Source organism: Tetrahymena thermophila, assembly GCF_000189635.1.
Source record: "Tetrahymena thermophila SB210 genomic scaffold scf_8254776, whole genome shotgun sequence".
NCBI classification, from domain to species: Eukaryota; Ciliophora; class Oligohymenophorea; order Hymenostomatida; family Tetrahymenidae; genus Tetrahymena; species Tetrahymena thermophila.
Window position 1 is genome coordinate 228505 of NW_002476534.1, and position 21051 is coordinate 249555.

Genomic DNA, 21051 nt, shown 5'->3' on the forward strand with positions numbered 1-21051 from the left:
AAAACTTTATAAATTATATTCTTAAATAAATAAATCAATATATAATACTAATATAGTGAAATAATGAAATAATCACCTGTTTTCATGTTTCATATAAATACATACATTCAATAAAAAACTCAATCATTTTTAATTTTTAAATTTAATTTTACATAAGTTTACATACATTCTAAATTTTTAAAATAACTCTCAAATAATTGTTTTTTAATCCAACTTGTTTTGTTAAGTTTTTAAAAAATACAATTACAATTTAAACTTCAATTATTTTCTAAATTTTGTTTTTTATTTCTAATTCTTTATTCTTTTTTATTTAAAATATTCTTATTATTTTTTTTTTTGAATTAAAAGTTAATATATTTTATTTTATACACTAAAAATTCTCACTAATTTAAACCCCAATTTAGTTTTTAACTCGCAATTTGATAATAACAAAAATTGTATAACAAGTCTTTAAATATTAATAAGTTCATAGAGTTAATTATAGCTAAAGGTAATATAATATTTTCAAATTATCATTTAATTTATTTGTGAAAAAATTTCTTTATTTTCTAGATATTTAGAATTATGGATTTATTCAAAAATTTTTAAATTAAACTAAAATATTATTTATTATATCAAAATAAGAAATTTTATTTTGATTTAACAATTTTTTGAGAAATTATTTGTTTTTATATCAAAAAATATATTTTTGATTAATTTTATTAAGAATGTACTTATAAAAATAGATAGATAGATATATAGCAAAATTGAAGATTTTATTTATATAATTACAATTTATTTTTTGTTGATATATTTTAATTTATACATTTTTAATTTCCATATAATTTATATGGATTTTTAGCAAAATTTTTGAATTTTTGAAAAATAAAAATATTTAAGTTATTTATTATTGTCATCTTTTTAGCTCTAGGATTAATGTATCTCCTTTGAAAAGCTAAGGATTTATTTGATAGAGATCTTCAGCTAGTTATTCTGGCATTCCAGTTACGAGTACAGGAAGATATTTTTTACTTAGGTAACAGAGCAAAATTTTAATTTAAAATAAAGAGTTCATATCGTAAAATGTTACATTTTTAAATTTAATAATAATTCCACGAAATGTGTTAAATAAATAAAGTTTAGAGCAAATTTATTCTTAAACATATTTAACTAGTTCCACTGAGACTTCTCCATCTATTTCTTGTATTATAAACTGAGAGTCAGTGCGAAGAAACGATTCAATCCCTTATTGTTAATATTCCTAATATAGCTAATTATTTTCATTGTACCTAGAAATAAAGAATTTGTTGTCCTCAAATTCTTCTGATTATAAGTCTTTCAAATAGGAGTCTTCGAAATTTTCAGGGTGAGCTTCAGTGTTATCAGGAAGCTAAACAAGTTAGTCATTCATCAAGTTATATTTTTCAATAGTTTTTTGCTTTTTTCTTGAAATAAATTTCATTTCATCATTTGCGTTTTGTGATATTTACTGGTCTGTCTACCTTTATTGCATAAAACTCTATATTTTTGATTGTTAGATGTCAAAGCTCAATTTTTTAAGTAAATCGTTTTCCTAATCGTCTTGTACTTCATTCTATTTTATATTTAAAGCAACCATTTCTTATTGCTACTTTTGTTTTTGTTGAGCTCTCTCCTTTTATGAACTTTTTTGTAATTAACTTGTATTAGGTGTTAACTATTAGTTTTAAGATCTTCTGCGAAGTGTGTATCGGCTCAATTCTTTTTGTAGAAGACTATATGATGTACCTAGAATCGCAGATATTACTGGATTGTAAAAAAAGCCAACAAAAGCTTAAGTCCACACCTCTATATTTTTTGAAGTGGCATTCTCATGAAAATGCAAATTCATTTTTAGGGTGAAAATAGGTACTCCAATAAGTATAGCAGCAAAGCAAATATAAGGGATAGATATATTAAAATAGATTACAATGAATTCAGATATAATTGTAATAGAAAGGGAAATAAATCGAGGGTATTTAGAGGTTCTACGAATCAAAACTCCATTAAGAGTGGTAGAAAATATTCCTGCGCTGACTGGAATTCCGCAAAACAAGCCACTAATTACATTAGCTATTGAAAGGACAAATGCTTCTCTTTATGGCTAAATATTTTTATCTGAACATTCTTTCTCAGCAAAATTAAGAGTAAATAGACTTTCTAAGTAAATTAAAATTGCCAGTTAAAAAGATTCAACAAGCAAGAAAAGACGGAATGAAGATATCGAAATTATTGGCCTTTTTAAATACTTTAGGAAATCAAACCACTAAGGCTCACTATCTTTATAAAGCAAACTTACGATATTCACATTCTGAGATGGATCAATTACGAATATTCCTAGAAGAATACTTGCCACAAGAAGGACTAAAAGCCATGGATATTTTGTGTATTTTATCTAGGGAATCAAATATAAAACTACCAAAAAAGTAGTTATACCTAAAGTTACAAACGAATACCAACTAACATGATCAAATATGCTTTAAATTCTTTCAAAGAAATCGCCAGTATCATTAAAGGTACGAAACCCAAGAGTGAAATCTAAGTAGTTAAAAATAAACTAGAAAACCATACTATAAACATATCCTAATAAAACAGCTGCAGGAACAAAAAATATTAATCTCTGAATATCAAGATATCTCGAAAAAATCAAAAGGTAAACACCACTTAACGCAGTTACAATGCTGATTTATCCATAATCATATGTTTTGGACAAAGTCCTTATGAAAGAAATTGCTAAAAATGAAGGAGCATAAACAACGTAGCGTGAGCTTCCCAAAAATAGATTGGTTAAAGAAGCAATCATGTATCCAACTAACCCTGCGAAGGGTAGTTTTTAAATCGAGTTAGTTACAGTGGTGCAGTAAAAGTAGCTAAAACAGGCCAAGTTGATTCCTTAGCTAATATCTTAAATTAACCTTCTCAAAATAAATTGATTTCTATAAGCATTTGTGTTAATCGTGTAACTAGTTTATTTGATAAGTTTTGATTTTTCAGGAGAATTTATACTATTATTTTAAACTGGTGGTTGTGGGTTATTTGAAGTGTGTGTAGGCTTTTCAGGATTGTCTTCCAATAAAATGGAAAATGAATTATTCTTTTTGTGATTAGAGCTATAATTATAATCAAATTCATGGACATGTTGCATTTCTATATCTTATTTGCCCAAGCTAAATCTTTTATTATCTTTTTTATTAGATCTGTTGTTCATCTAATCGGTGAGCAATAGCTTTTCCCTTAAATCATATTCATCATCATCTTCATTCATGTAAATGCAGTGTGAAAAATAAATAACTCAATATGTCTATTTGTAGCACCTTGAGAGCTAGGTAAACTGTTTGCACTAATTATTTACTTGCTAAGTTTGTTAGATAGTTATTTAGTAAATTACTTATTTAATTATTTATCCTGGCTGCTAAAGTTAAAGCTGAAAAGTAGATTTAAAACCAATCTTTAATTACTTATAATTAAATATAGATAGATGATTTATCTTATTTTCTTACCTAATCTTCGTAATATAAAATCTCTTAATTTTTAAACAATTTTTTCTAATTTTTTCTTAATTTCTTTTGGATTAAAATCGCACTCCTATGAATCTATGAATATCAATAATATTAAAGTACCTTTAAAATTTAAATAAATTTTTGCTGGCTGTATTTATAGATAGATTTACATTTTATTTTAGGTCTACTACCTAATTTTACTAGTTAAAAAAATATTTATCTTTATTTATTTATCTAGTTATAACTTCTAATGAAGCTAATATTTTTCTTTTATAATCACTACAAATCCAAAATCAATTTCTTATTTTTGAACCATTTTATATGATAAAATTTAATGAACGATAAACTGAATTAAAAATTTTATTTTCATAAAGTTAGTAATAGCTAGCTTTACTATTAATAATTACACTTTTTCATAATTTTTAATTTTAAAAATATAAATTAAATTTATTTCAAAATATTAAAAAAAATAAAAAAATCCTCAAAAATAATATTAAATAAAAAGAATAGAATATCATCAAATTTAATAGAAAGAAAAAATATATCTGTCAAAATAAATTTTATTTTTATTGGTTATAATTAACTCTCATTCAAACAAAATTTTAGGATTAATTATATTTATTGATGTAATTTATAATACTATTAAATTTTGGCACATAAAAAATTTTAAAATAATTAAAATGATAATATTAAAAGTAAATTAATGTTCTGTTATTAATTTAGTTCAAATCAAACTAATAAGCTTGGTTCAACAATTATAGTTTGATTTCATTTTTTTATTAATGAAATGTCTAATATTAGAAATTCCTAAAATTTTATTAATATTTCATTTTATTTTAAAAAAAATAAAATTAATGCATTTCAGACAAAAAATAAATATAAAAACTATAAAAATTAACTTAAAAATTACAAAAATATTATAAATCTTCATATATTAGCATACATCTCTCTGAAATGTTCACCTTTTTGGTAGGTATTATAATTGTAATTTTTTATCTTGAAGGTGCTAATATATTAGGGTATTAATTTATGAGGATTTAAATTATTTAAAATTAAAAGTAAATAAATTTAGGAGATCATTTTTATAATAGAAAACTAAAATTATGTATTTATTAACTATATTGTTCGATAGTAAAGAGTAAATAATATTTTTAATTTGGAAATTAAATTTATTTGAGGATTTATACATTTTTTTGTTTTTATAGTAATCCAAAAACATGTCACTAAGTCAAATAAGATATAAAAAAGGAAAACCCTAAGATATTAAACTTATTAACACTGATGAGATTTTACATAAAACAATTAATGAGGATAAAGATAGCTTTGAACATTTTTTCAAAGTTATGTTTACACTCATAAGAATTTTCAGAATAAATATTGAATTAATTTAAAAGTTAAATACAAGAAAGAACAATTTAAAATAAGGGTATTTTTTTTATATTTTTTATATTTTATTATAGTTTTGATAGTATTTGATTATTTTTATAATAGAATATGAATAAGAAAATAATTACAGTTATTAAGTGTTTATAGACAGCCATATAATTAAGATATGGAGCGTATTGTTGGAGAATGAAATAAATTAATAAATAAATAAATTAAAGATTGGATTGAAAAGAAGATTAATAAATATCAAATGTATAGATAAATGGGTATGTGAAATGAAGAATAAATACTATTTAGATACATAATAATTTATTAGATTTGAATAATAAATAAAGCAAATCAAACTAATTTATAAATAAAATACATTAGGAAAAATATCGAATAAGAATGTAGGGCTTATTGTCAAAGTTTGCAAAGTTTTCAAATAAACAACTCACAAGTATTTAAATCGCTTTTTGAATTCAATTAAGAAATATTTAGGGGAAAAACATTTCTGTAAGGCTGAGCTAATAAAGGCGTTTAAAATTATAAATTTAAGCTAGTTTAATATTATCATTTTCCATTTTAATGTTATTAAAATGATATGTTTAATTGAAATGTTGATTTTGCGATTAGTAAAAAAATGGAAATGCCTCAGATTGTATTTTTAATCCCTAAGATTCAAATAAAATGTATAAAATAGAATGAGATAGCTAACATTATTTTAAATATAAATTATAGATAGCATTAGAAGATTTGCTGGTAACCACCATCATCACGCTGGTGATCAAGCTGATAGAGTTGCTGATAAAATGTGATTTCATAATTACTATTTTATATTTTTATAAAAATAGCAGTTTATCAAACGCATAAATTTATTTTGGAGGTTTATTCGTCTTATTGATAAATATATTTTGATAGGATAAAATGCTCATTTTATAAACATAAAATAAAAATAAATCAATTTTAAATGTGAGTGAATTTATGATTACAATATTTTAAAAATAGTATTTGGATCAACATCTAAAATCGTATTGGATAGTTTGAAAGAATTTCTGCTTTTGAAGGTGAATCTCTTTTGGAAGCTTTACAAAGAAATAAAGTTGCTGGTATTGTAGGTAAAATGTTGATGAAATAATATTTTAATTAAATTAATTTTAAACTAAATAAATGATATCTATCCTGTTAGATATTTATATTTCATATAAGGAAACTTCTTAAATTGCAAAGCAAAATTAATGAGATATCCAAATAAAAAAAAAACATATTAAATAAACCTTTTAAATAAAATAAATAAATTTTTTTAAAGAATATTATGCAATTAAAAAATAAATTAATTAACGTATCTATTAATAAAATAATAGCTACTTGTGAAGGTGGTGAAGATATTAATACTATGTTAGAAAAGCCAATTGATCCCGTTACTTATGGTCCTTTCTGCAGTTCCTGTTAAGTTGTTGTCTCCAATCCTTGGAGAAATAAAATGGGTAACTTACACTACCTCGAAGAAAGAAATCTCGTTAGAAGCAGTTATCCTACCACAGAAAAGTATCAATTTATTAATTCATAAATTAATTCATTCTATCAATTAGCAACTAATTGAAGAAAATTATTAAAAAAATCTAATTAACCTATTTAAAACTAAATAAAATATATAGCTCTAGATTAGCTTGCTGTATCTTAGTTGAAAAGTGGATGAACGAAATGATTATTTCCATTCCTCAAAATCCTAACTCTGTTTATGAAGACAATATGTGATTGAATATTATAAGAACTTTTTAATTTGGAGTGCAACTCTTGTCATTAAAGATGATAACTTTTATTCTTATTGATTTTATATTTTATGTCATAAGAATTAGTTTAAGTTAGTCTCTACTCATTTATTGCATTGGATGTTTCTAATTAAACAATTCAATCAAAAATAAATACCATTTTTTAATTTCATTTTTTTTATTTTAGAAAAGAGTAAATTTAAATTTGGATATTTTTTTAAATTAAATTAAAAAAAAATATAGAAAAATAAAAATTGTTTTTTATTTAATTTTGTCCAATATGCTATTAAATAAGCAAAGGAAATATTTTAAAAATAAGCAAAAGAAAACAAAATATTTAAAAAACAATTTTGTATCTATCTCAAAAAAGATTCTAATTTAAAAACAAATAAATGTGTAAAATCAAATTAAAATATTTATTCACTCTATTAAATTAAGCATTTATTTATTTCTGGTAACTTGCTAAAAAACTTTAAAATAAAATTAATTTTTTAAATATTTTGTTTTAGCTTCAATTTACATTTCAAATAACCATTAAATGATTAAAAAATTGACCATTTTAAGAAAATATAAAGTTGAATGTTTGATTGATTAAAATAACTAAAATTATTTCTTTTTAATATTATTTTTTTAATCTTTTTAGAATAAATAAAAGTTAAATAAATAAATAATTAATTAAATAAGTAAACATTTAAATTAATATATGAATGGAATATTTGAAGATGCATTAGAAAAGGATAGCATTTAACAAATGTTATTCTCTTAATTTGTACAAAGAAGAATGGAAAAGTACGGATTAATTATACAAGTAATAAATTGATTTTATCTTTGCAGAAGCATTTTTTACTGCTCCTTAAACCTCAGTGAACGAATTATATCTTTTCTATTTTGGATAAGAATTGCTTGTACGCTTAAAAGATTTTTTCTTTGTTAATACTGCTAAGAAAATAGAAAGAATGAAAAGAATTAGATTTGTTTTGATATAGCTTAATCAAATCAAAATATTCTTGTTTCATTTATAGTTAATTTGTATTTTATAATGAGCTTTGGTCATAAAGTTCTCACTCGAATTGATAACCAGGTTCAGAGTTAGCCTTTTTGAAAGCACCAACACCGCACTCCATCAAAGCATCCTTGAAGTTACCGCATTTGGTTTCATCGTTTAATCTCTTCATACACTAATTTTTTTATTTGATTAAATTTACAAAATTTGATATGTGCTGTAAAGGTTAAAAAATAGATGCTTCTGTTAAATAATTGTGAAAACATTTTAATTATTTAATCTATGCATAATAAATATTGTTTGTTTGTTAGCAAATAATTACTTCCTTGAAAGCAACAAATTATTCAGTGCATTCCTTTTTCAAGATTTTAGTTCTGGGAGCGTTATCATCTTCTCTAGCAAAACTATTCATCAAATTTATAAAACAAAGTTGAGTAACTATAAAAAAATATGATAGATTGATTGCTTTCAAGCATAGTGCATTTTAATTAAATCATAATATTTCCCTTTTCATTAAAAACTAATTCGCAAAATTAATTTATTATATTCTTTTTAATTTCCCTATTTATTTTATTAAGAAAGATTAGCAATTATTTGCATTTTGTGGATGGACGATCAATCTTTCATTGGTTAATTTTAAGAATTAGCTAATCCGATAAAAGCAAAAAATAATGAAATATCTCTTCTTTTTTAAAATCTTTCATTCTACACTATGCTTCAAGCAACTGCTATTTTATATTTAGAAATTATACGTGATAAGCTTGTTTTCAAGAAGAGTTGATCTCTTCTTAGCCAAGGAGAACATATATGATCTGCTTTCCATTTCTTTTAAATTCTTCTTGTTTTTATTTTGCTTTTTTAGATTCTCTTCTTTTTTGTTGTATTATTTTTAATTTATATTTTTTTCCCTTTAATTTCTCTTTCCTTAATTTTCTTTCTTTCCTTCTTCTCTTTAATTTTCCTTTCAAAAATTAATAAAATACTCAGCTCCAATATCAATTAACACCTTTAACAAAAAAACAAACAAATATATTAATGCATGCATTATTATATGCATATCCATTTCAGCTTTTGTAAAATAAATGCATAAATTAGTGTTTATTAAATTTATTGAATACTATTAATTTATTTATTTATTTATTATTCTTATTAAAAGGCTATTTTTTTATTTGCATAAATAAAAACTTCAATCTTTCCAAGAATATCCATCGTATTCCATTCCATCTTATAATTTATAAATTAAAAATCTTAACCAAAGATATAAAGAAATTAAAATTTTTAAGTTTTTTATGAATTTATTTTACAATTTTAATTTTATAATTTGTGGTATTTTTAAATTAGCTAAATTTTATTAAAAATACTTTCAATTTATTCCTAAAATTATTTTCAATTTTCTTAAACTAAGTTTAAATTATTTTTTAGATAATTTATTTTTTTAATTTCAATTCAATAATTTTAAATAAATTAGATTTTAAAATTTTCAGATGATAAAATTGATTTTAGTAAAACAATTTAAAATTCATAAAACATAAAATATAAAAAATATTTTGAAATCAGTTAAAATAATTATTAAATGCACTGTTTGTTTCCCTCAAATCTAGAATAGTTTAATTTACTTTGAATGTTACGCGGTTAATTCCAAAAAATATAAATAATTAGAATTATACTTCTTAAAATCTAAGTTTTGAAAGCTAGAGACAGGCAAACAGAAAGATATATAAATATTAGCTATTCAAAATTTTTTGCAAAAAAATAATTTATTTCAATCAGTACAAAACAGTTTAAAAAAAGGTTTATCAATAAAAAGATATTATAAATGGAAAAGCTTTGGGTAGACGAAATTAGACCAAAATCACTTGATAAGTTAGATTATCATCCTTTGTTAACTGAAAAATTATAAAAGCTAGCTCATTCTGAAGATTTCCCTCATTTGTTATTATATGGACCTAATGGTGCAGGTAAAAAAACAAGAGCTATGGCTTTCTTGCAAGAAGTTTATGGAAATGGTGTGCATAAAGTCAAATCTGAAGAAAGAGAATTTAAAGTTAATCCAAATACAAGCACTACAGTTGAAGTTAATATAATTTCATCTAATTATCATTTAGATGTCACACCTGCTGATGCAGAGAATTAAGATAGAGCAGTCATTTAGAAGTTGATTAAAGAAGTTGCTTCAACACATTAGTTAGATCCAAATTCTCAAAGACGTTTTAAAGTTATTATTATAAACGAAGTAGATCGTCTTACTCTTGAAGCTTAAGCCTCTCTAAGAAGAACTATGGAAAAATATATTGGCAGATGCAGGTAAAATAATATACCAATCATTATTTAAAAATGAAATTTTCTAAAATATTTTGCACAATACAAAAACTCAAACAAAAAAATTCAATCCTAAAAATCTAAAAAGAATAATTTTATTTTTCATTTCCTAAAATTTATTTTATTAAAATTATTTATTTTATAACTAAATAAATCCTAAAACAAATTTCTTTATTGACATAAAAGTAATTACAAATATTTTGATCAGAAAAGTAGAAATACAAAATATTAAACAAATTAGATATCTATCTTAAAATAATTCCCATTATATAATACTTAGCATAATAAATATTTTATAAAGTCAATCAAAAACTTAGATGAGATTTCTAAATAAAATAAAATTAGATATTCTATGAAGTCAATAATAATGATATCAACAAATAATATAAATAGAAGTATAAATAATTATCTGAATTACTATTTGATTTGTATAAAATTAAAAAGAAACTAGATTAAAAAAATAATTTTTTAATTTTCAAGTTTTGAGAGTTATGATAAAAATAAAAGGTTATTTGTTTTAGATAAAAGTAAAATAAATCCTAAATCAAATAACTTTATTAACACAAAAATACTAGCAAATATTTTGATCAGAAAAGTAGAAATAAAAAATATTAAAAAACATTTAAATTAGATATTTTATAGTCATCCCATTATGTCATTTTGAGAATAATAAAGATATTTTAAAGTCAACAAAAACTTAGCTGAGATTTATAAACTAAATTTATTTGGATATTTTAAATTTGTAAATAATAATAGATATCGAGAAAAACAATAAATAGAAGTTTAAAATAATTATCTGAGTTATTATTAGCTACATAAAAAATAGTGATAAAAATATTAAGAAGTTAAATATTTTTTTAAATAATTTTGAAGAGTTATCATAATTATATAAAGATATAACCCCTTGTTTTTGAACAATAAATAAAATAACATAGAAAATATAATTTAGATTATTTATCAAATTAAAAATCAATTTTTTATGAGTCCTAAAACATAAATCTATAATTCAATAATAATTCAATCAATTCAAATCAAAAAATATTATTTTTAATAATAAATTCAATGATAATTATAATTTAAAAAGATAATTTTTTTTTATAAAATATTTTATGAGCAATTATTTGATAGTTTTAAGCAAAAATATAATTTATCTTTTTGATTCATAAAACAATTATTTGAGTAAAATAAAATTGCATAATTGTTCTTTTTTATATAGGATTTTTTTCTATAACAAATTTTAATCAGATATTTTCTATAACTTACAAATTCTAAATAAAATTAATACTTTTACACTGAATTTAAAACAAGTAACTTATCAATTTTTTATAATATTGATTAATTTACAGTTTAAAATGTAAGAGTAAATAACTAACGTGCGATTACTTACTTAATTAATGTATTGATTTTTTATATATAGATTAATTTTGATAGCTGAAAATATTGGAAGAGTTATTTTACCACTTAGAAGTAGATGCCTATTAATTAGAGTTGCTGCACCCTCAGAGCAAGATGTTAAAGCTGTTGTTAGAAAGCTTAATAATGAAAAGAATTTAAATATACCTGATGATCTAGCTTGCAAATTCGCAAAATCATGTGATTATAATTTAAGAGCAGTCATTTTAAATTTGCAAACACAAAAGCTACTCAAAAGTACTTACAACAATTCTATGGAGGTATAAGAGCCTGAATGGAAGAAAGAAATTAAAAATATCGCAGGAATTATCAAAGAGCATTAAAATCCAGCAAAGTAATTTCATCATATCTATTAATATAATTTCTAGTTTTAAACAAACACAAAGTTTCAATTCATATTTTATTAAGAAAGAAACTTATTTGCTAAAATATTTCCATAAAATAAATATTTTGATCATTTAATTTTAATCGGAATCATAAAAAATATTTCGTATTAAGTATTCTTCAAAAAAGTAACAGATATATTTTTAGAGAAACCTTAAACCTTTAGATATTAGACCATTATTAGATAAATTGATTGAGCTATTTAATTTAATTCGATAAAGTTAATGAATTACATAGATTAATTCAATCTTTGTTTGATCAAAATAAAATTTTGCTTATTATCAACACATAGTTAGTTATTTTATTATCAACATCAGCCAATATATATTGATCAATTTTTAATCATCTTAACTTAATTTCAAACTTGAAAAACACTAAATCAAAAATTTTTATTGTTCACTCATTCAATCACTCTCATACACATTTACTGTTGAAATGTAATATTTAATTTAAAGCAAGACGTCAGAGTAAATAAAATTTGATCAAGCTTAACTTACTTTTGATTTAAAAAAATAAAATATTGACACTTTTTATATGAGTTTTATCTAAATAAATTAGGTTAAAAGAAATTAGAAGTAAATTTTATGACTTATTGGTAAATTGCATACCAGGAGATATAATTATAAAGAATTTGATGTACAGTCTTCTTGATTTAATTGACCAAAATGATGTACATACTAAATAAGAAATCATATACTATGCTGCTCACCATGAGAATTTGATGAATATGGGATCAAAGCCTGTCTTCCACTTAGAAGCATTTGCTGCATAGTGCATGCTAAGCTACAAGAAATCTATATTAAAATTAAAAGATTGAATTTGATTGGAAGAATAAAAATTTTAGTATATACATATATATAGAAATTTAAATTTATTGTGTCCATAATAGTATGCATTTTTTTGATAGAGTTAGACTTAAAAATATTATTTTATATTTAATGAAATAAAATTGTTTGGTTTTGTGTAGTTTATTACCAATATTATCTCACAATCATTGCAAATACTTGTTTAAGATTAACAAAAATTTGTATTATTTTACTAATATAGGTAATATAAATAAAAAGAAAATTAAAAATGTTGAATCAATTTTAGATGCTGGCTAAAAAACTAACTTCAATTCAATAGACTTTTTATCTTTTTGATATGAGATTGATAGATTAATAGATTGATTGATTGTGATGTTAAATTTAAAAACTCAAAAATTTATCATTCTTTCCCCACCCAACAAATACTTTTAATTTATTTGATATCTTTATTGAAAACACCTTGTGAAAATAGAAAAATAAATTCATGAGTCAGTGATTTATCATGTTTGATAGTAAAAAAAATATTACAAATTTAAAATTTTTATTATAATTTGTGTTCAACGTCATTTTTAATCTTAAAACTCGAATTATTTTATTGGTGCTATTATTAGAAATATCATAGAATTTGCTATATAAGAATTTATGTGATTTTTATCATATTAGAACAAATAATTGAAATAAAATGGGTATAACTAACCAAGTATTCGATATGACTATAAAAGTACTATAAAAAGTAACATAGATGAAAATAATCATAAGATTATTTTTTTTTAATTTTATTAAGAAAATTAATTTTAATCCAGTAAGAATACATCTAAAATTTGCTAAAACCACATATTTTTTCAATTTATATTTCTATTCGAAGTACATGCTCTTAAATAAGCAAATATTTGCACAAAACATATTTATCTTAGTTAGACTAATTGCGTTTTTTTCAAATATTTCAATTAAATTTTTAGTAATTTATAAATATCGACCTAAATTCGAATTAGTTTGGAAGTTAAATTAGATTTTGTATTAATCGATGAAATTTCCTATGAACCTACTTCTCTTAATTTCTATTTGGATTTATATTCATAAGATTTTTAATTCAAGTGAATTGATAATTATTATTAAATTAGAAAGTAATAGATAGAAAAAAGCTAATTAATTACTCAAAATATCTGATGTTTCTATTATTATTTTAATTAGGAAAAATTTAATTAATTTTTATTAAAGTCAAACAAATATTTCTTTTGCTAAATTTTTTATCCCCTTAATTTATCTCTATTAAGATTTTAATAGCTTTTTTCTATTGTCAACACTACTTACAGCATTTTACTTTTGTCTTTTATAACATTGTCAATTATTTGTACCAAACCAATTATTAATAGAAAAAAAATATGTTTTAGCAAGAAATAATTCAAAGAACTATTTTTTATGTTTCACAATTTATTAATTGAACCTAAATTTAAGCAATAAAAGCATAATAATCTAATATATATATCAATAAACGAATTTTTGGTGTAAATAAACCTTTTCAACTAGTTAATTTCTGAAAGTAATCTATTAATAAAAAATAAAAAATTTTTAAATTTTAGAGAATCACAACACTAGTCTTTATTTATTCAGAAGAGAGAAAAATAATTATACTCTATTTTACTATAAAAATTAATTGGATAAGCAAATATTTATTTCTAAATTATATGATAGAGTAAGAGTAGGCTTTAATATTTATTGATCTAAATATTTCTATTAAATTGGTTTGTCAAACTAGCAAGTAAGGAAGTAAATAAATAAATAAATAAATAATTGATTTGTTTTGTTTGTTATGGGTAACAAAACCAGTCTAATATATTATAATTTTCTAATTTAAAAGAAAATCATAATTTATAAATTATATAATAGAAGAAAAATAACTTTTATTATTATTTCTATTAAATTGATTAGCTAAATGTAAGTTAATTGATAAATAAATATATTATTTCTTTTTCAAATGTTAGTTATTATAACATATTTCTAATTTAGAAGTAAATTGTAATCAGAATGAAAATTAAATTGAATAATAAGAACAATATAAGATAAAGTAAATAGATAGATCGCATACTTGAATTTAGATTATAGTATAAATTATTTAAATGTATTTATAGAGTTATATTTATTTATAAGAATGAAATGGTTTTAATATTTAAATTGATAATGAGAGTTGTTTTGAAAAGAAGTTATTACATTGTTTGTTTTTAAGAGATTGGTTTTGAAAATAAATTTTTTTGTTAAAGAGTTTTTTAGAATTATTTAAGTTTGCATTTAAGTGGTTACTATTTGTTTTGTAGTATTTGTATTCATTTTAAAAGTAATTTAAGTAGATGCCAATTAATAGCTTGATAGAAATTTATTAAAATCAGATATTTATTTATTTGTTTGTTTATTCGTGTGTTTATTTTTTTTAGTAATTAATCTTTCTTTCTATCAGTAGGAGCGATCAAAATCTAGATCATCTTCTCTTAAGACTCTTGAATCAATCATTTATTCTGTGCTCTTTTGTTTAGGAGAAAAATATTGTTTAATGTATAGGTAGATTTGGAGAGTCTCCTCGTCTTCGATATTCTCAGGATCTATTTTGATTAGCTCTTTGTGGCATTATAAGAGAACGTATAGGTACTTTTACAAAGACTATTTAATTTGTAAGTACATTTTTTGAGGAATATTTCCTTTCATATATTAATGAGCAGATTTAATCCTCTGCATATCTAGAGTAAAGAAGGTTTAATTGAGCATTTCCATGCAGTGAGGTATTTCAGTTATGTCAAACATCAATTCTCTTGACACTGTAATGTTATTCAAGATATTTAAAAGCATTTCAGTTGTATTCATTTTATTTTATGATTAATTAGAAATTCTTTTTGTTTTTTCTTTTTTTTTGTTTAATGTAATTTTTTTAATTTAATAATAATTTGATTATTAGAAAGCTTTCTTAATTTATGTTTTAAACATCCACTTAAACAAAAAGTTAAATGCAATTTTTATTAGCTTTTATTGCTAATTTACCAGGTTAATAATAAATAATTTATTATTTAGATACTATTAATTGGAATAGAACATCTATTTTTAATTAAATTCCTTTATATACACATTCAATCGCGATCTAAAAGACAGCCATTCACTTACATTGTCATATTTTGTTAGGCTTTCAACTATAACTTTTTTCTTTTTCCTTTCTAAGATTTTTTCAAATTGTTTAAATTCGGAAGATACATCTGATAGAAATAAAAGAATTACATACCTATGAAATATTTTTCAAAATAGAAAAAATTCTTATCTAATTCATTAAATCTTTACCTTTTTCAATTTTACTTTTTTTATTTTTACTTTTTCAACTTATTTTAACTTTTATGTAACTTAACTTAATTTCCATTTCTCTCATCTCTTTTGTCATTCTATCTTTCTTTCTTTTAATCCAAGTTTCAAGCTTTTAATCTGATCATTATAATAAAATATTAAAATTATAAATTTTGATTTTTTTACTAGCCAAATTTTTCTTTGAAGTAAAAATATTGATTTTAAAACCATTTTAGATAAATAAAGGCTATCTCCTTAGAATAAGCTTTAAGTTTATTTTATAAATACTAAAATAATAATCAAAAAAGAAAACTAATATTGCAAAAAATTATACCTGATAATAAAACTAAATTTGCATATAATAAATAATTCAAGAATTACAAAGAATTTAGGTGAAAATTCAAATTAGATTTTAAAATTTTTAAAGAAAATTAAAGTAAGATGATATCAGATCAGGTTTATTTTGTGTAAACTATAAAGAAGAAATTTAAAATGTATCAAGTAATAATGCAATTTTCTAAATACAAATTTATTGAAATCTAAATTTACCAATCATAAATACCTTAAAATTGACTTATTAAAAATATAAATTGCATATTTTTGTATTAACCACTTAGTGAATAGATTTAACCAACATCTACCTATTTATAAGTTAACTATGAATTCACAAATTTTATTATTTGTAAAAAAGAATTTAAATATTTAACAATTTTTTAAAACTTCACTTTTCCTTATTTAAATTATTATTATCTAAACTTAATAAATAAAAAAACACTTGCGATTTTATATAAATATTTAGATATTTTAAATACAAACACGATTCATTTTATATTTTTTGTATTCAGTCCTTTGTTTTTAAATTTAATTCTTTGCAAATAATATGCAATTTAATTTTACTTGAATTACAACAGCAGTTAAAATTAATTATAAAATATATAGTGAAATTCACTTTTTTAAATTAAGGAATACTTTCTTTTATTTTAATATAAAGTATCTCCTTTGTATCTTTATTTATATAAGCTTTTTCTTTGAAAACATATCAAATTTAAGAGATTGTTCTAATAAAATCCCATTCCTTACATCTATATTCAGAATTAAAAATAATTACTTAAAAAATTACATTAACCAACCAGATTTTAAGATTATCAAAAATTACAAACATAAAAATTTATTATTTTATAAATATACTTCTCGCTATACAAAGAAGTTAATATGGTACGTAGACATTTTTATTTTAGAAGCTCAATTACTTTATTAGCTAACAAATTTTGTTCAATTTAATTACAGAATATTAATAAAAATAATAAACTACTGATAAAATAAAGTGAATATTTTAAAAATTTAGAAGATTTAATATTAAAATAGAAAAAGATTTAGAAATGAGTCTACTTGATACTTTTCTTATTTTGATAAGTTTTAATTACTTACTTATACTTTCAATTCTTTTATTTATATTAATCTTAGAAAAAGATTATCTCCTTTAACTTAATGTAATTTTAATATTTCAAATCTAATTAAGAGTTCTTTTCTTTCATAAATTTATTCTAGAAGACTCTTCATTACTAACTAGCTCTTAATGGGATTAATATTTTATTTTGATGAAAAGCATTTTAATAAAATCAAGAATTACTTGCTTATATATGAATATAAAGATAGATAGATAAAAAAATTCGTTCATTTTACTTTTTTACCTCGCTTTTATATGAAAATAGATAAAAATTTATTTCATTTTACTTTTTACTAAAAAATACATTGATTTTGATGATTGATTTTTTAATTAACTCCAGTGTTAACTTATAAAATTACATAAAATAGATCAGTTACTGAATTTGAAATAATAACTAAACCTTTGAAGGAATTACATTTTTTATAATTAAAATATAATTTGCAAGACATATTACATACATAGTTTAAACAGACTAATCATCTAATATCAAATGAAATAATTATATGAGCTACTGTAAGTAAATTATTTTACTAAAATTAATGTTAAATGTTTAAAGTTTTATTTACCTTAAAATTTATTTAAGTATTTAACATTAAAAAAAAATCAAACTTTTGTCAATGAAAGTAAATAATATCAAAATAATTTAGAATTTTCATATTAAAGGAATAGTCAAAGGATTAAATATTTTCCCCAAAGCTTCATTATTTTTTAATTTACATAGTTTCTTTTAAAAAACAAATCTTTTATTAAATTAATATTTTGTTTGTATTCCCTAAAATTAATATCAGTAAATATTAAAACACAAATTATATTTAACAACTACTATTACAAAAATTAATTTAATTTGCAAAGAAGCAAATAAAATAAACACCTGTTTTAATTTATTTTAAATTTGATTCAGTAAATACTTAATTCTTAGTTAAATTTCTTTTTTACAATTAACATTCCTTTATTTTTATAATTTAAATATTTTAATAGGTGTATCCATAGTTTCTTAATTATTTGATGACCTGTTTTACAAAAATAAATTTCACTCTTTAATTTATTCCAATTCAGAATTAAAATACATTGACTAAAATTAAATTTTAATCTTAAATCTTAGTTATAGTATAAACTCTTCTCTTTTATCTATTTCTTAATTCTAATTTTACAAATTATATTTAATTTTTATTTAGATTTAACTAATTCACTTTTAAACATAAAAATAAATAATGCTGATTTTATGCTTTTTTAAAAATTAAAATTTATGATTAATCATTAAAAAAGAAAATTTTAATAATAGTTTTATAAAATTTATTTTTTATTGTTATCATTTCTATGTTTTAAATTAATTATTTAAATTAAATATTTAAATGGTTACTACTATACAATTTTTAATTACTTTATTCTTTGAATAATTAAAATTTACTGTCTAAAATACAATTTTAATGTTAAAAATTAATGAAATTAATCTAAGTTTAATTATCAAATTATTCTATTTATGATTTTTTTATTCTAATTTTAGAAATTAAATTCTAAAAAATCTTTATTTAGCAACAATTAATTCGATTTTAATCACAAGAATACGAATTTTATGATTTTAGAAAAAATAAAATATACTATAAATCCTCATTAATTAATGCCAAAAAAAATTAAAAAATAGTAAAAGTAAACAAATTTAATGCCAATTTTTTTCTAAAATAAGTTGTTTTTATCTCCTTAATTAATTAGGATTTAGAGTATAATTTATTGATTATATTTTAAAAAAGAATAATTCTTATCACAAATTAATAATTATAATTTCTTAATACATACTTTATTAATCTAAAATTATTTATAAATTTTTTATACAGCTAACTAATTCTTTTTTCCTTTTATGATATTCATTTTTCATGTTATTCAGAACTCTTAATTAAACTTTAAGATTATATCTATCTATCCAATGTCAAAAATTAATTATGCTTGATTTAAAGATTAAACTAAACTATACGCAATAACCATTTTAATGAAGTTATAGTAATTAATTGTTTTAAATAGATAGATTTAAAATACATAAAACCTAATTTTTAAAATTTTATGATTCAATACTTACCAACAAATATGAATAAATGAGATTATGAATTTAAAATAATAAATTAAATTGTTAAGAAAAAGTAAGTAGCATTTGTTTATTTATTTAGATTGTAAAATAAATGATTAGATTATACTTTTGTTAGATAAAAATAAAATAATTTTAATTTAATTTCATATTGAATAATAAAAAAACATAAATCCTACAAAATTTAAATGATAAAATTGATTTTTTTTACATTAATTTTTCAAAAATATCTTTATTTTTAAATTAAACCATATAACTTTTTTGAATTTATTAGTTGAATAAAAATTATTGATTTATTTATTTATCTATAAATTCAAAGATAATTAATTTTTAACGTAATATTTAAAGTTAGTTATAAATATAAAATAGTCAGTAAGAATTTTGCAAATGAAAAACAATTATTAGACATAAACTATAAGTAATTTAAATAAATCAAATAATTTTGGGAATCAAGTAACATTTTAGTAAAGTGCTCTAGGAAACACTTCAATTAGTGGTGGTCCAGCTAAACTCTAAGAAAAAGGGATGAAGAGTAAAATTGAAAAGCTATCAGATCAAATTTAAGAATTAAGAAAGAATTTAAATAGCGAGGATTAACTTTTAGAAAATATGGACAAATTAAATTAAAAAAATCATACTGTTCTCTCTTCTTAGATAAATGCTTTGAGGAAGGCTTTTAATATGCTAGCTGATGTGGTCATGGAAGAAATAGAAACTGTAAAAGTCGATATGTTTTAGGAACTGCAAGATCAAAATATGGTTTTGGAAGATAGAGTTAAACAGCTAGAAAATAGAATTGTTCAGACTGAGTAAGAATAAAATGATAAATTGAATTACTAGCAAGTAGAACAAATTGTCGAAATGAAATTCAGGAGTTACGAAAAAGAGTAACAATAATAAACACAATATTTTGAATAGCTTGCTGTGCAGCTGAAAGATGAAAATAATCTTTTTTTAGAAAAGCTTAAAGTAATCATTAGTAATAATTCAAATAGGATTGATATATTAGCAAAAGAAAGACAAAATATGCAATAACAAATAAACGAATTAAAGGTTAACACAGTAGATTTTTAAGAAAAAGTAGCCTTGTAAGAAGATGTTAAATTTTAGTTGACAGAAAATAATAAAAAATTTATTGACTTTTAAAAGGAATTTGTTGCCTTTAAGAATGATTTGTAAAACGAATTACAAAGTATTGTGTCAAAGCAAAGCGAGATATTTAGTCAAAAGTAAATGCAAAACCACCTTGAAAATGATAGAATATTTTAATAGTTAATAGAAAGAAATAAAGATATCGAAATACAAATAGAAAAAAATGCCTTTGAGAATGAAAAATTGCAATCAGAAATGTAAGATGGGTTCAAAGAATTAGCTATGATATATAAAGATTCTGCTAAATAAATCATTAACGATTTTGAAAGATCAATTAAAGAAATTCATACTGACAATAAGTTTTGTTTGAAAAAGCTTAACCAGGTTGAGGATTTCTTAAACTAAACAAGAGATGAAGTATTTTAAATTATTAATTAGCAAGAAGTATCAGTTACCAAAAAATTTGATATCTTAACAAGATCTTTTATGAAAATAAAATGAGTGTAAACAAACAATAAATATTAATTAAAATTACTATATTAAAATAATTGCTTAATT

The 21051-nt window shown here is 20.8% G+C and overlaps 6 protein-coding genes across 6 annotated transcripts; 3 read left to right on the plus strand and 3 right to left on the minus strand. All coding sequences in view use genetic code 6, as the record gives it.

Annotated features, from left to right (window-relative positions):
- Positions 1 to 892: 892 nt before the first annotated feature.
- TTHERM_00161220 (inorganic anion transporter, sulfate permease (SulP) family protein) lies at positions 893 to 3262 on the minus strand (the record flags this gene model as incomplete). Its single annotated transcript, XM_001009852.3, has 1 exon — positions 893 to 3262. The coding sequence occupies one exon, from the start codon at positions 3260 to 3262 to the stop codon at positions 893 to 895; it is 2370 nt and encodes a 789-aa protein (XP_001009852.2).
- A 2008-nt stretch (positions 3263 to 5270) lies between these two features.
- On the plus strand, positions 5271 to 6620 carry TTHERM_00161210 (2 iron, 2 sulfur cluster-binding protein; the record flags this gene model as incomplete). The annotated part of the gene is made up of 5 exons (XM_001009851.3): positions 5271 to 5322; positions 5604 to 5676; positions 5871 to 5980; positions 6227 to 6410; positions 6521 to 6620. 5 exons carry the CDS (start codon positions 5271 to 5273, stop codon positions 6618 to 6620), a joined length of 519 nt encoding a protein of 172 aa, XP_001009851.1.
- A 704-nt stretch (positions 6621 to 7324) lies between these two features.
- TTHERM_00161200 (hypothetical protein) lies at positions 7325 to 8630 on the minus strand. The gene is made up of 3 exons (XM_001009850.3): positions 8390 to 8630; positions 7960 to 8041; positions 7325 to 7812 (listed from the first exon to the last, which is right to left on the minus strand). The coding sequence occupies exons 1-3, from the start codon at positions 8458 to 8460 to the stop codon at positions 7696 to 7698; spliced, it is 270 nt and encodes an 89-aa protein (XP_001009850.2). The 5' UTR covers positions 8461 to 8630; the 3' UTR covers positions 7325 to 7695.
- A 628-nt stretch (positions 8631 to 9258) lies between these two features.
- TTHERM_00161180 (replication factor C, activator 1) lies at positions 9259 to 12570 on the plus strand (the record flags this gene model as incomplete). The annotated part of the gene is made up of 3 exons (XM_001009848.3): positions 9259 to 9941; positions 11374 to 11703; positions 12312 to 12570. 3 exons carry the CDS (start codon positions 9259 to 9261, stop codon positions 12568 to 12570), a joined length of 1272 nt encoding a protein of 423 aa, XP_001009848.2.
- Positions 12571 to 15007: 2437 nt separating this feature from the next.
- TTHERM_00161170 (hypothetical protein) lies at positions 15008 to 15640 on the minus strand (the record flags this gene model as incomplete). The annotated part of the gene is made up of 1 exon (XM_001009847.2): positions 15008 to 15640. One exon carries the CDS (start codon positions 15638 to 15640, stop codon positions 15008 to 15010), a length of 633 nt encoding a protein of 210 aa, XP_001009847.2.
- A 4148-nt stretch (positions 15641 to 19788) lies between these two features.
- Positions 19789 to 20994, plus strand: TTHERM_00161160 (hypothetical protein; the record flags this gene model as incomplete). The annotated part of the gene is made up of 1 exon (XM_001009846.1): positions 19789 to 20994. The coding sequence occupies one exon, from the start codon at positions 19789 to 19791 to the stop codon at positions 20992 to 20994; it is 1206 nt and encodes a 401-aa protein (XP_001009846.1).
- Positions 20995 to 21051: the final 57 nt, after the last annotated feature.